This window comes from Caloenas nicobarica, chromosome 9, assembly GCF_036013445.1.
Source record: "Caloenas nicobarica isolate bCalNic1 chromosome 9, bCalNic1.hap1, whole genome shotgun sequence".
Lineage (NCBI taxonomy): Eukaryota > Metazoa > Chordata > Aves > Columbiformes > Columbidae > Caloenas > Caloenas nicobarica.
Window position 1 is genome coordinate 13,740,826 of NC_088253.1, and position 16,459 is coordinate 13,757,284.

The following is a 16,459-nucleotide window of genomic DNA, read 5'->3' on the forward strand; positions in this document are numbered from 1 at the left end:
AGCATAGACACAGCATTTTCTTTTAGCCTCTGTAACAAAACAGTAATATTTAATTAAGGAGTACAGAGGGAAAAAAGAAAGCTGGAAAATAATACAATTTATCATCTAATACTTATTCAAAGCCATAAATCTGTACAAAACATACTATTCCCTATAAATACTTTTCATTTAACCTTGGATTCAAGTGTAATTGTTGCTACACAACTCAAACAGGGTCAGGGGGGAAGAAATCTACCTCTTTAGATTTCTTTGCATTCCGCAGCTTAACTGCATTCCAGGCTGTCACATCTCCAGTTCCAACCATTCTCCCCACTTTAAGTTTCCTTTTAGAAAAAAATGTTGAAACCACTATTTTGGGTATAAGGTTTCCAAATATTTTGAAACATTTCATCTTTTACTAACTGACACCCTCACATATACCGAATAGCTACAATCCTCTCGGGGTTGCTCCTAAGAAAGGGTAGAAGAAATACACGGCTCCTTGCTGGGGGCAGCCTTTATTGCACAGAACTCAGTGGCGCTGCACCACATCAGACATGAACCACAACTTATCTCAATGCCTGAAAGCTCCTTTACAACATTGTTGTAAGGGATACGTCAGCAAGTTAGGAAAAAAGGTCATGGTCTTATTCATGGTTCTACTCACAAAACTCTTTCTGCTGTACACTGATGACAAAGATTCTTTCTTTGCCATAGTAAAGAAGAATGGTTTATCTAAAGAATGGAAGGAAACCTGTCAATAATTTACATATCCACACATTTTCTTTCATAAATTGAACTTGGAACTAGTATAGTCACTTAAAATTGTTTAAAATTTTCTAAAGGACAACAAGTAGTTTTATTCGCCAGTACCATGCAGCATAAATAAGATTTCTACTCCTGGGGATTTTATTCTTTACCTCATACATCATGGCTATTTAATGGATTAGTACAATGTATTTTATTATTATTCATACAGAATACTAAGGTAGAGCAAGATTACAGGAAAGTCTTAACTTTATACATGTGTTACATAAAGATACACACACACTCCATTTATACTTAAATGTGTTGACATCCCAAGACTGCTACATTAATTTAAACATCAGGAGAAACGGAAGGTGGGAATGGCAAAGTTTCTCCCACTGGAGAAGACAGACGACAGAACACACACTTGGATGTAATTTCAGAGTCGCTACATTGCAGGCATAAGAAAGGTTTTTCACATTCTTCACACTGGTGTAAATATAGCAAAAAATGGCACTTCAGTGACAGGTGTGTATTATTTCATTCATGAAGGTACAGCTCTATACACCCATGTCTATCTAGCCCTGATTTTTGAGATGCACTGACTGTGTACAGCTGTCATAAACTTGACACAGACAGTGCTGCTCAAAAGTCATTCCTGTGATGGAGCTTTTTTCCTGAATAAAATCATACTTTATGTGAACCCTGATATTATTTTTTTCAACTAATACAGTATCATATTTTACTTTGTGAATGGCTTAATAGGTATTCAGTTTTTAGCTGTTGTCTTGGTGGTTACCACTAGGAGGCTTGAGGCTTTTTTTGTTTCCTTTTTTCTAACCTGACCATTATCTTACTAAAGAAGATATGTAGAAACAAAAACTAAAAAAAGGAAAACTGATACACAACAATAGTTTTAGAGGAAATATTAACCCACTGTAGTCAGTACAAAGAAGTTTTTCTATCAACTACACATACTCATGAAATTTAATCCACTTCTATCAGAGTCAACATAAATGATTCCCAATTCACTACTCATGAAACTAATTATTAAAAAAAACCAAACCACCCACAACATTTTTCTGGTTGTTTGGTATGCTTTACGTATTGCAAAAACAATTTTAACCATATTCTCAATTTTCTGTTAATTGATACTTTTAGCAATGTACGCCTTTGCACTGCTGGCACATATATAAAACTTATTCAAAATATTTAAAAGCTTCAAAAGCTGCTCACTGCTTTTGAATACTTGCCGTTCAACAAGAAAGTCTGATAAAATATTATAGAAATAAGAAAAAAAGTTCTTTTTCATGCAGTTTCACTTAATGATTATGGACAAAGACAAAAATATACACAAGATCTTGCAAATCCACTACTAAAACCAATTGAGGGACTGTAATAAGAAGTGTTTTGATAGCATTAAGCTTGTTAATGTTCTTCTTTCCTAAAACCTATTTATAATTAATGTTTTAGACATCAGAATACATACAATATCAGCTTTAAAAAGACACTCCTCACAATTCATATAGGCTGATTTATGTCCAGGAGCACATGCATGTTATCTGCCTTGGTTTAGTAACACTCCTATATAAGTGGCCACTTACTCCACAGAAGCACCAGGTGTAGAAAACCCAAGTAAGTTTATTTTTTTAAAGTACACATATGTGGCTGCATTTTCTAAAACAAAAAAAAAAGGACCTGTATATGAAAATTTATGTCCTTACCAAAATAACTTTTTTAGAGTCCTGTTATTACTACATCCTATCCCCCAAAAATGATTTGATAATTTTTGCAGAGAGAACAAACACAATCAAATTGTGTTTTCAGCCTAGAAATCTGACAGCTTTCCTTTAGCACTCAAGTTTTCTTTTTGAGTAAAATATGAGGTGTGGTTAAAAAACAAAGTGACAGCACCTGAGCAATTTTTGAGCCTCTTGCTTTTCTTGTGTCTATCACTGAAGGAATATGATTCATCTTTTCAATATTCCACAATCTCAAAGTAGAATCCTGAGAAAAAGATGAATTATTTTGATGCATTTGCATATTACCAAAAGAGTAACTTATATAATTTCCATAAGGATGAAATCTCATCTCATCAGATGAGCGCTAAACTTTCTCACATTTAAATACCATCATGTCTTTGGAAACAATCTTTAACAATCTTAAACTGCCCGTGCATTGTAAAATAACCAAAATTAAACATACTTATCAATCTCTTTTAAGGTTTTTCTGTAATTACTTGAGGTAAATACTGATTACAACTTAGCACTGTTATGAGCAACTTTATAATTGTTAAATTTCATTTTTAAAAAAGCTGAAAACGAAGGACAAGATCTTCGCATCCATATATAAGATAGCTCCGGAAAGCACATCAGGAGTTAGTGATTACCTTTGAGGCTGAAAGAATCCATTTCTTGTTTTTGCTGATCGTAACATCTGTTACCCAGTCCCAATGGCCCTACAGTAAAGTGAAATTTAACTATAACACAAGGAAAAAGCCTTTATTATTTTTATTATAAGACCAACTATTTGTACTATAAATCCATTTGGAAATGCATCGAGACAATTCTTATCTAGACTGCCTCATGTCCAGCCAAGAAAAAAAAAATGTTGCTTTGAAGTTCATACTTTCCTACATATACCTGAAAAGAGCAGCTGTTACAATCTCTGGTAAGCAGACTACCAGTTGCAGCGCTCAGAAGAATGACAACTATACACTTACCATGGGTTTAAGCTCCATTTAAGCACAGGTCTTTCCTATTTTTTAAATAGTTTAATAAAGAACTGTAAAAAAAACTTGAGGCTGTTTATCACGTGACAATGAAGGGAAGAGCTGTGGGAACAGACAGCAGACTCCCCCCAAGTTAAGGGAAGGAAACAAGTTCTGAAAGTCAGCCAAGGTGCACAGCTGTATGGGATATCCTCCTGCTGACAACAGCAGCACAGCTGAGTGGAGATTAACAGCACCCAGGCAGCATAAGAACAGAAACAGGTTAAAATCTAAAATTAATTACTGAATTATTTACTCCAGCTAGGAAGGTTATTCAAACATGAATGGTAGTAACAGATAAAGCTCCTATAGTTTAGGAAGGCATGGTGTCATTTTGATAGACAAATGCCACACCTGAGAAATACAATAAAAAGATGAACATGTACTTTTCCAGCACCATATAGTCAAACGTGCATACATAAACCATGGGGTTTGTAGCAGAATCTTTAAAACAGGTTTTTAAATTTAGTTATAAGCCCAGACTGTAATTATACCAAGCACAAATACTAAATGGGAATTCTCCATAGTTACAAAGATATTAGCATTTAAACAGATGCCTTCTTTTTTATGGGAAACTGATTTACAGGGAGTGCTATGAACTGGGAAATTTGCAGTGGTTGTATTCTGTAAAGCACTGATGCTGGTGGAGAACACGTACTGTTACTGCTCAACAGGTTTAATCAGTACAGTTCCAATTACAGAGGGCAGGTGAGTTTACACTCAAGGTAATGGGTGTGAGGCACAAGCTTCTGAGCTCTCCCATATGCTATCTTGAACGTGACAGCAGCTGAAAGATATTTTTAAGCCCAAGGTTTAGAAGGAAAGTGGTCTTTTCTGAGATCTTCCAGGTGGGTTTGTTCATAATGAGCTTGTTCATAAGAAGAGAAATGTAACAGCTTATTAACAACTAACTTGACAAAGGTAATATCTTTGTAGCTAATTGTATAAGAATATAAGTGTTGTAGGAAATTAAATCACACAAATCCAGGAGATATTCCTGCCTGTATCTAAAGAGGACGGGCAAGGGAATTTGTCAGATAACAAAATATACAATGCTTTTAAACCAGCGATACATTTTGCACCTTCTCATCAAACTAGTGACGAAATAAGAGCTCAGTACCTTTAAGCTTAGCTTTTTATAGCCTTCATCTGTATCCCATATAGCTACAGTTTTGTCATATCCGCCAGACACAACAAGTGATGCTGAAATGTAAAATCAGAATATTATATTTTATCTTTGCTTTGTCATACGGACTAATAAAAGAAGGTCCTTCTAACAGTGAGTCAGACTGTATAAGAGAATTTAAATAATGAGCCATTCGTCATGCTTTAACCAGATAGTAGAAGTTCCTTTTGGCTACTTGTTAATGTTCTTAATTTTGTAAATATTGATACATAAGTTTAGCAAACACAACTGAGTGGAAAAAAACATACATGAAAATTTTGTTTACTCAGAAAATTAAAGAGGTAACTTGTTGAAAGATACTTTCAGAATTGTTAGGTCAAATGTGAATAAAAACAAAAAAGCAGAGTTTAGTGTGGAAAGCATGCTTTCAGATTCCAATATTCATAGGCCTATCCACATTTGCATGTCTTCAAGCCACAGGTACACTTTTCCCCCCAGAGCTGCTATTTATTTATTTGAGTTGCCTCACTCAGAAGCACTGTTTGGGTATGAGTGCAGATTAACCTGCTGCCACCAGTTCAGGAATCATCTTTACTGGACTATTCAGATGTGAAGTTGCAGAAGACAACAGCCCATTACACTACTAATCACAAATATCAGGAACTTTGAGCATGGTAGTTTATGTGCTCCATCAGTGTAGCTGCGAAAATCCATAAAGTTTTTCAGAAGTACAGTACTGGTATGTTGCTTGGGCTGTGAAGTAACATTACTTTTGGGGGGTACTAACAAAGACAGACACAGTTTCCTAATTAATACAGGTCAGTACAGTATTTACTGAACATGTTTTTCAAGTAACTAATATCAGGAGAATATCCACAAGTGCTAAGTTTATATTCTAACACAGTTTTGTGGGTTTACTCCACTATTATTTTTTTATTATATCTCTTGATGGGTATATCAATGAAGCAAGTGTCCCAGTTGCCTGGTTAAGACAGAATACAGACCATCAACTTCAATTTACATGGACATCATTTTCTCATAATTAAACATATTATCTTGTAAATAATGAACTAATTATCTACATGATCAGAGTGGTCACTCATAGTTAACATGAGATGTCCCATACATAAGTGCTGAGATACAACATGCACTAGTATTAAGATAACTCACCATCTTTGCTAAAAAGGCAGGAACTTACAGAACCCTCATGTCCTTGGTTCAAGGAAATGGGTTCACGACACTGAAATTCCCCTGTTTTTATATCCCATATTTTTAAGCTTTTGTCCCAGGATGCTGTGCACAAGTAATGACCATCAGAGGTAAAGCAGCAATCTGAGATAGCATTGCTGTGTCCCCTGAAACACAAATGAAGAACACGGGAAGAGTGAGCTTTTGTAACCCCTACAAATCTCCCACAGAGCCTCCTGCAGCACCAAGCACTCTGTCTCCACACCGTAAAGCATCATAAGCATGTTCTGAATTTTGACCATATGAATAGTTCTCTGAAGTCTCTGGAGCTGCTTACAACCTCACAGCCAGCACGGGCTTATACCTCTTATTGGAGCAGGTCATTGTGCAGGACTGAACCCTAGCTGTTAAGTGACCGGCTATTTTTTTTTTAATGCAGCTTAATAAGAAATCGTTCAGCAGCTACAACACAGCCACATGCTACTAAACTACCAAAAAAAAGCCACCCATTTTTCATTAAATAAATAGCATGCATCTATCTCTACATGCAAATGTCAACCCAAACATTCAGAGGAAAAAGCTTAAACAATTCTAAACTAAAGTCTAATTTTGGAAGCAGTGGTACCCATCAGAAAAGAAATCTGGATGTTCCAGAACTGGCTGAGGACTCTGGTGCTTGCTGAAATCCACAGTGGAAAAAGGATCACGAGCATCTCTTACAGGAAACAATGCTGTAGTCACTCCAATTTAAAAGAAACATTACAATGTTCCAGATTGAATTTCCCATCCAAAGTAATTCCTAATCCCTCAAATACAATTTTATTACAGCGTTTAAAGGCAGACTCTCTCTCTGATTATTGTTTTAAGAATTCAAAGCTAAATCGGTTGAGTTTATTTAAAGCCACTGATATTTTAATGGTTGATTTGACATCTCTATTGTTGCATACTTCCTTCTTAAAATGATAACAATATCCTAAATTGACATAATGTTTTTACTGTATTACTGACTTCAGTGAGAGATACGAGTTTAGCATGTGAAGGCCCAGGAGATCATGCTGAGCAAGGCTTCTGGCACTGGCACAGCCTTCTCCAAAAGTATATAAGGAAAATTGATCTGGAAAAAGGATCTCTGCACTCAGAGAGTGGCCATAATTGGTTCACTGTGAAGATGAAAGTACATAATGAGCTGGGGCCCACAGCATCTGTCCTGAAACCAGTCCTATTTCATATTTCCATTAACGATGTAGATAATGAGATAAAGAGTACAGATACAAAATTAAGCCAAAGACAGTCTGCAATTATACAAGGGAAAAGATTTCAAAATTATCTTCACAAATTGAAGAAAATATCAAGAAAATAAAAGGATTATAACAGCCTGCATAGGAAACAATGTGTTGTCACTGCAGTTTGTAGGAGTCTTACAGTGTTCAATCAATTATCTAATAAGCAATCTGCCTGATCAGTTCAATTTTGTCAAGTCAGACATTCTGTAGCAGCATATAAATAAATAATCAATTGCACAGATAAGGGGTGGGAACAATGAACTACATCACAGTTCTGCAAAAAAGGATGCAAAAAATACTGACTCCTGTCAAAAAAGAGTAAATCTCATCCCAGGATGTATGAACAGAGGCAGATCCACAAAGAAGCATGTAATAATAATTTGTTTCTATTTTTTGCCAGTTAGAAGGAATACTGTTTACATTATGGAGCCATATAATGCAAGAACAATGTGAGCAAATTGGAAAGATCAACAACAAGAATGGTCAATAAAACAGGAAATAATAATTAAACATTAAATGAATAAGGGTAGTTTAAACTACTGAAAAGATGACTCAGCAGATGTAATAGAAGTTCTTGGATATATAAAAACATGTAGAAGAAAACAAGGGAATAATCTGATCTCCATGTCTGAAGTGGATCTAAACAGAAAAGTGAGCTTAAGCTGCAGCCAAAATTGTCCACCTTAGGAAAATCTTTCTATTGACTAACACAGTGAGGCAAAGGAACAGATTGTTTGCAAGTCTGTGAGGTCTTCACTGGAGCTCATTAGGAGCAGAGTAGATCATTCTGCGGTTGCTCTGAGGCCCATGAATTTTATGAAGGGTGATCTGGTCGCAGTGCAAAACCTCATTATCACAAAATATTCTGGAAGAACTTGTGATTAATTATCAATTCCCAATATCTAGATATATTTTCTCCTTTTCCTCTGTATTATTTTACTTCATTCCATAATGTTTTTAAAGGCTTCACTACTCTAAGTAATATTTTGTGTTCTCATTCATCGATGATTATACATTTTTCCTAATTAGAAGAAATTAGAATGAGAAGTTTACACTGCAGTACCATATTGCATATGCTATCTTCTGCCTCTCTATATATCCAAGAACCTAGAAGCTTTAAAAAATAGCACCAGAAATGCTTACAGTAATCAAAATACATTTTTTCAATTATTTACAGCAGGAAGCTTGAGTGGACCATTTTATTCACACTTTCTATATATGCCATTTGCTTGTGTACTACTTCAACAATTATTATTAATTTTCTCTAGTACAAATCTTAGCATAAATCTTACTGATAATTGTGAAAGGTGCAAATAATGCCATGGATAATTAACTATAGGTTTCTTACTCATTAATTGTAATTGAGGTGGATCGTGTTATCATATCCCATAGCTTTATGGACTTATCGTATGATACTGAAGTCACTCTTTGGTTATCAGGGTCAAAACAACATCTTGTGATTGTACTTTTGTGATGACCTATAGAAAAAACATCACATTAAACTATTCATTATTTTGAATAATTACATCTGGACCTCAGAACACAGGTCTGAAAGGCAGAACTACCCACAGCATCTTTGCGTGAGTCTATTTCCAAACCACCACAATTTCAAACTTGCTGTTTCACTGGCCAGGACACCTTCTCACCTGCCTCTCAATGAGGGGCCTCAGAGTCACTGCAGATAGTAGGAAATACAAACCTGTCCCCAGGTACTCAACATATAGCAATGGAAATTCACATGCTGCCCTGTAGTAACTTATTTCTCTGCTCCATTCCTGGAAATAAGTTCAGAAGTGTGGCCCCATAAAGCCAATGACAGTATAACTGCTCAGACTCTTGGGGAGGACTCAACCAGGTAATTATACTTTGAGAACGCAAATAGGTCCATTAAAATAATGTAAACAAGTATGTCCTGACAGTGACACCTAACAGAGACAGTTCTAATAAAGGTATTACGATCCATTTGCTGCACTTTTTATTTTTAAATCCAAATGATTTTACCATCAGGCTCTGATTCACAGGAGTACTTTTACCATATGGTAATTTAACATTTGTAAAACTCCTCATATATTTTGAAGCTGATTCTGCAGGGATGGCAAACTCCCTAACCAGCAATCCTGAGTGGAAGCCCCATGGAACTGAGGGGTGCCTAGTGAAATCACCCTAAAAAAGAGTTACTGTTGGTCTAATTTTGGCCCATTATCTCCTTTTTATAAATCTATTCTGAAAAATACTGGGTTCAATGTCTTACAGATAAATTTATTTTGCCTTTCTCAAGTAAGGACTTTTGAAGTGAACTGAATTAATTTTCTCCATTTTTGTAAGAAATAAAAAAACCCCCTCAAACCTCAAGAGATGCATAAACAAGATGTAAAAGTTGAAAATCTTACCTGGGATGCGTGCCACTACTGTTGCACTCATTGTATCAAAAATGTATATGGTATTTTCTTTGTCTGAACCAGATACCACATATCTAGCATCACAAGAAATATTACATGAAGTTACAATGCCTTCATGTTCTACTGTCCACTAAAGAGAAAACAAAAGGTTTTACAAATATGCTGGAGGGTTAGAGAGAGTTTTACAGCAGGCGCTCTATAATCTGCAAGCAGATTCAGAAGGAAGGCTTTTGATTCCACTTTGCTTTGGTAAAAGCTGATAGATGTCTTTATATCAAATTTTTCTACTTTTGCATTAGCAATAAACTTAAAATTAGACAAGGCCACGCTGTTCAGATCTTAATATGTTACTTTAATCAATCTTAAATGTATCTTCTGAGATAGGTTATTATTATCATACCTATTCATATCTGAAATAACTGAGACATGTTCATCAAGAGGCTGACCCAAGATCAAGCAATTATCAGCACCAAAACCACAACTAAAAATCAAGTCTGCCTCCCCTAACTATATTGTATTGTGTTAACAAATAATGTTGTGTTTTCTTATTCATCAATAACAAAGCAATAAATCTGAATTTTACAGTTATACCTTCTGCAAGATGCATTCAAAAGGATACATACAAGCATTTTTCCTGTTTCCATATCCCAAGCCTTGACTGTTTTATCATATGATGATGTTACCACTCTAAAAATGATGTTAATGAAAACAGCAATGAGTGTTTTCACTTATAAGAAGGTATTTTTAAAAATAAATAACAGCATTTAATTCTGACAATGATTTTACGTCCTCATACCCACTAATTTAAAATCGATATGAATATTTAAAGGCTACAGCAAAAATTATTGCACAGCTTAGTTGAAAAAAGGATTATTTATATTTCAGATAGAAAGTAATAATAAAAATGTCATGAATGTAATTTTCAGTGCAAGCAGTCAACTCAATTTCATTTCATCTATTACAAGATATTTAATTATTTCTAACATTAGAATGATTTTAAAGCCATTACGATGTCTTTTCTTTAATGAATGTGAAGTGTCCTTGTCAGTAGGTTTTTTGATTTTCAGTGGTTGTATTGCTGGGTAACTCTTTACCACAAATGCTGCTCTGCACAAACACAAAGCCACATTAGACAACAAAGATATTCAGTAGAGTTTACTAAAACTGGCAGGTTTCCACTAAATGTGAGGTCAAAAACTTTTCCCTCACACAGTTTTATTAAAATATTCCCAAATATCTAAAATAATATGCATATCGAATGTTACTGGATGTAACAAGTGTTTATACTACCGTTGTGGCTTTTTATTTTGATAAAGTTCATAAAACACCACTTTTATACATTTTGCCCAAGAAACTCGATGCATTAACATTCTAGAAACTAAAATTACAATTACGCTATTAAAATACTTTTATTTCCTCCACATGTGTCTACTTCCTGCAAACAACACAATCTCCGCTCCTAAGCAGAAACATGTAATACAAAAGACCACATGAAGATTATGAACTGGTAGCCTTTTTGACTGGAAAGCTATTTCCAGGGCTGCACACAATGGCATTTTAGTTACTGTTTAGTAATTTTCAAAAATATACACAATTGCCACAGGCAAGGTAGCCTGTGTACCACTCAGTGATCAAAAAACTGATCAGTCAACTCCACAATCTGATAAAAATTGATTGAAACTATGACTTAATGATAAAACATACCAGACATAGTGCCCCAGGAGGCACTGCATGACCTACTTAACCAAATGTTAATATATGCTGCAGTTGTTTTAATTATTATGCCCCCGGATTGACACCGGATTAAGATGCATTTCTTCTTTAATTGACAAGACAGGCTTAATGGAAAGCCTATAGAATATTAATAAACAATACAGACAGAAGGAACTTTTATGAAGGTATAAATTCCACTGACAGATGAACCCCTGAACCTTGGCTAATTCATTCTTGTTCTTTTATACAAGTGACACATATCTATATACCCCTTTTGGAACATATGGCAAAGATGGGCTTCCAGCCCCATATAACTCAGAAACAGAATTAAACAAGTCCTTTGCCCTAAAAGAGGCCATAATCTATCGGACTACTCCGACATGCATTTAAGACAATAAAATTCAGCAGACGTCATCCGCAAACCAGAAAAGATTTAAGAGCTCCTGTACAAATTGTAGGTGAGAACAAGTTGAGATTTATGGTCGTTTATGTGCATAAAGGGGTCTGGCAGTAAACAGTCTGCAGAGTCTGGAGAGCAGGGATGAAAGTGCAAGGATGGAGAGAAGTAGGAGGAGTGTAGGGAGGCAGGGAGATGTAATACAAAATTATAACAGAATGACTTACAATGGAGCACAAAACTAACCAAAAAGAAGTTAGGCTCTGAGGTAGTCAGGAAACCACAGGAAGGACTAAAAAAGTAACTTTTTTGTTCTAAATTCTGTACTGTTTCCGCAGGCACTGAAATTGAACCTTGAAATCACAAAAACCATCACCTTTTTTTTCTAATAAATTAAGATAGAAAATTATCACCTTCTGTCATCAGGAGTCAAGTTGCACTCAGAAATTGGGGCGGTGTGTGCTGCTTCAAGAACTCGAATAGGAAAACATTCCTCAACATCCTTGAATAAAACCAAATGAGTTTTCTTAGGAAGTGCTTTGCTAGATTGTAAAAATATACAAAGCATCACAAAATAAGGGAAAACAAAACTTGCTAAATCAGTAAAGCTAGTCTTACTTTACTCTTACAATCTCAGACCCTCTATTCCTTCATCTATCACACCCAGACTTCTATTTTATCTCCTTCCCATCACAATAGTTTTCACCAGACATTTCTTGGAAAGAGTTCTCCTTGGACTCTCACATCTGTGTCCATACCTAAAACCTGGCAAGGCTTTCTTAATGAACTAATATACAGTTTTCCATTTTCATTCACATAGTTAAAATCTCAAGGCCACCCCTGCATCAATTGTTGCAACATCATTTTCTTCACAAATGTAGTCTCCCCTGCTTGTATCCATGTGCAATGCTTCCACAGATTTCCTTTTACTGCCTGTATTATGCCATTCCCTGCTTGTGTTCCTTCGTGGATTCCTCGTTCCCAACCAAACACAAGCCTCTTGTCTTCAAATAGAAAGTTCTTTGTGATTTTTCCCCAGACATCATCTCCCTTCTGCCCTACCTTTGATGCCAGCTTTTGTCACTCAGTTGTCACATTTTCAAAATTTATGAGTTCCCCTTTGCTGTGCTTCATGTTTTGAAGGAGGCACCTATAAATAACTGGAAATCTCTCACAATACAAAATCCCACTTAAATGTCTGGTTTGTGATTCCTAAACCAGCAATCAACAGATTGCTGAAGTGCTGAGATGATGACCCATACTGCATTACTGGTTCATTTAGCATAGAATCACTTTGGTTGGAAAAGACCTGTAGGATCATCTAAGTCCAACCATTAACCTAACACTGCCAAGTTCACCTCCAAACCATGTCCCTAAGGACCTCTTCTACACATCTTTTAAACACCTCAACTGCTTCCCTGGGCAGCCTGTTCCAGTGCTTCGCAACCCTTTCAGTGAAGAAATCTTTCCTAATATTGAATCTAAACCTCTCCTGGTGCAACCCGAGGCCGTTATATTTCTCCATCATCTTCTATCTACTTAGTCTGTTACAGAGAGTTTTAAGTGATTTCAGATGGGCACTATCTTTTTGTCACACGTGTACAATGTCTAAAGCATACTGCAGTCTAACCCATGAGTAAAGCCCTGAAGGTCTTTAGTAATAAAATAAAAATATGAAGTTTTACAAATGGATCATGGTGCCATCAAAACAAAACAGGAAGACTGACATGCAGAGTAACTCAGACCAAAGTATCACAGGATCAGTCATCATACCTTCATCTAGGTAGATAATCTTCTATTTCCATGATTAACACAATTATTTCAATTAGATTTTTGTTTGCGTAAGTACCAAGAGGTTTCAGAATCAGGTTGGAAGCAGGAAATATAAATGCCCTTTATTGTGTATGTGTTCGTTCATTTCTCTTCAAAATGAGAACAAAATCTGCACCTTTGACTACTATTCCCCTTTTCAACATCAACTGTCCAGTCTCAGATCTAGAGCCGCTTCCTTGCAAGGATCTTCACTTGAAGGAGCTCTCCTGCTAACTCGGCACCTCTCCATAACAGACAAAATTGGAGGGATGGTAAATTAATTTTTCACTTTTTCACATATTTTCTGAATGTGTGTCAATGCACTACAGACCTAACAACTGACACTACAATCATTAGGAATGTCTCTAAGACCAAAGGAAAAACAAATATATAAAAGTTACCATGTGCTCTTGTTCTATTATTCTGCATCAAAAAAGCCTTGCAGTCACAGCCGCCCTTCTAGACTGATCTCATCTTTGTCTGCGGTGCGCCCTATTAATCTTTGTTTTCCAAAGATGTGTGGACTGTCAGTGAGATACTGTCTGTTCTCAAGAGGAACTTCAAATGCTTTCTCAGTACGCTCGATCATTTGATTTCTACTCTTTCAAAGGAAAAAAAACCCAGAGAACTCCAAAGAGAAATTGTCAGGGCTGGCCTACCCCCACCCCCCAACCAAGTCCTCTGCACTCTCCTGAATTCTAATTGCTTCAGTTTTTCCTGGAGAAGGGGAAATTAGGCTTGTCCAGACAAAATTAAGCTTATCAAAATAAATGAACGTAATCTTGCCTATAGATTGCTATCAGAAACTTCCCAGTACTCAGGCAAACACTTTTAGACATTGTTAAAAGTAAGTATTGATCAACAATTGTTGGATATGTCTTTCTTAGATAAAAACTATAAAGATCGCATTTCTTAGACAGATCGATCCTTCCACACTTCAAGCAAGTGGCACATTAGAGCCTTTCCGGCAAGAAGAACATTCATGGATCTACTGTGCTTAAAAATAAAACGGATTATCTTCCTACTTTTGGGTCTTGATTTCAGTTTACTTACATCTAGGACAGCTGAATAACATTTTGCTAAAGATAGAAAAATACAAGTTCCAGCTCTGAGTTCAGACAAAGCAGGAACGTTTGGAACTGCCAATCTGACAGTTATTAAACTGTAAATGTCATGACTAACACATCAAGATACACTTATTTTTATCTACAATATTTGCTTAAGAACTCCACGTTTATTTACTTTGGAACCGATCATTAAAATATGGGATTTTTTTCATTCTGGACTTCCTGATTTCTTGGATCCAGCCACTGACAGCTCTTTGATACTATAATGGTGCTAACCTGAAAATTGCCTGGATTTCTTACACTTTTGGGGTTCTTGTGGGGTTGGTGGGTTTTTTTCAGTATGTCTGGATTATGGTAGAAAACTTATTTCATCTGTATTCCTATCATATTAAGGCATTACTGTGACTCTTTACCAATTCTTGAAGCAAGTCATGACTGTGCAATGTAAGCCAGATCTCAATGCCTGCTATCAATTTACCACAGCTACATTGTCATTTACTTGCATAAAATGCCAGGGCTGACATAACTGTATGTCCCCAAGCTATCTTTTAGACTAAATTTAGGTTTGATCATCCAGGATCTGTACACTTCCCCTGTTCGGATCTCACCATTGCCCTGTCTAGAGTGGCTGGAATTTTAGGGAAACCCCAGATAACTACACAAAACTTGAAGGAGCAAGAAAATAAAGGGTGCAAATGAAGATTTAAACAAAAGGAAAAAGCAAGCGACAAGAAAGAAAACACCACGGCCGTGCTGCGTGATCTGTAACTGTGTGATCTGTAACTTCTGCTTCTCCTCTACAAAAAGCCACATACATAAACAACTCAGGAAAAGGAACTTTCAGGAGAAAAATAGTAAGCTTCGCATATTAACTTACAGTTTTAAAATATTAATAAACTAGAGCTCTGATTCAGTACATGCTACATATGCTTGCAAGAGTCATGCTTTAATGTCAAAGAATAGGTGGGTTACTATTTATCTGTGACTGCAAAATCATTTACAGTTGCTATTTTTAAACTTCAATAACATATCTTCAGAAGACTCCTTGATGATTCAGTCTTCAGGCCTGTATAACATTGTTTGATTTCAGCTTTAAGATTTTGTTGTTGTTGTTTTTGCATTCATAACATACCCAGAGCTTCACTGTTCTATCATAAGAGCATGACAGTATTTTTGTGTCTTCAAAGCAAAAATGGCAGGAGCTCACAGTATCACTGTGTCCTCTCAGAATTTTAAACTGGATCTGTAATGGAACAGAGGGAACTTTAGGAATATTTTCCCTTGAAATTAATTTTGACAGCTTAGTCCACGAGGGGGAGCATGAAAGCAAGAACCGAAGAATATTTTAATGTTCCACTTGTCTGAGCTCACATCCTCTCTTTGGTAATAGCCTGGAGCAGAACTACCAAATCTGGTTAAGAAAGGTTGATGGATCTGGATTTTTTTTTTTTCTGGAAGGAAAATAAGCTCTTTTTGGTTTGGTTTCCAAATCTTTCTTCCTCTCATGAAAGGTAATATTTATCTTTAAATCTCACAAGTCTCTCCCAAGTCTTTCAAACACTTGTTTCCTTGATTTTGGGCCACCAAAGGGCAGCACATCAAGCTCTCAGGCCACACATTTTAGCAAAGACCACAGAAAATTTTGTCAAGAGATATTTTGAAAAGGCTTTTCTTCAGGCATTTGGGAGTTTGCTCATGACTTTCCAGCACAGCTAACAAAAAAACCCCAAACACCTGCCATGAGCACTGACCTCACGTAAAGCAACAGACAGCTTTTCAACCCTTGGCAGCCCCGACCACCCCCGGGCACGGAGCCCGGCCTGCCGCAGCGTCCCGGCCTACCTGCGCCGGCGGCTCCTGGCCGCCGCAGCGCCCCTCTGCCGGGAACGGGCCTTCCCCACGGCCGCTCCCCGCCGCCATCGGCCCGCGCGCTCCCTCAGGCGGCAGCGGCCGCGGCCCCGCGGGCCCGTTCCCGCCC

The 16,459-nt window shown here is 36.6% G+C and overlaps 1 protein-coding gene across 1 annotated transcript; it reads right to left on the reverse strand.

Moving 5' to 3' along the window:
- Positions 1-1,077: 1,077 nt before the first annotated feature.
- WDR88 (WD repeat domain 88) lies at positions 1,078-16,401 on the reverse strand. The gene is made up of 11 exons (XM_065641224.1): positions 16,324-16,401; positions 15,614-15,724; positions 12,016-12,104; positions 10,116-10,179; positions 9,484-9,622; positions 8,442-8,571; positions 5,793-5,977; positions 4,617-4,699; positions 3,116-3,184; positions 2,641-2,733; positions 1,078-1,215 (listed from the first exon to the last, which is right to left on the reverse strand). The coding sequence occupies exons 1-11, from the start codon at positions 16,399-16,401 to the stop codon at positions 1,078-1,080; spliced, it is 1,179 nt and encodes a 392-aa protein (XP_065497296.1).
- Positions 16,402-16,459: the final 58 nt, after the last annotated feature.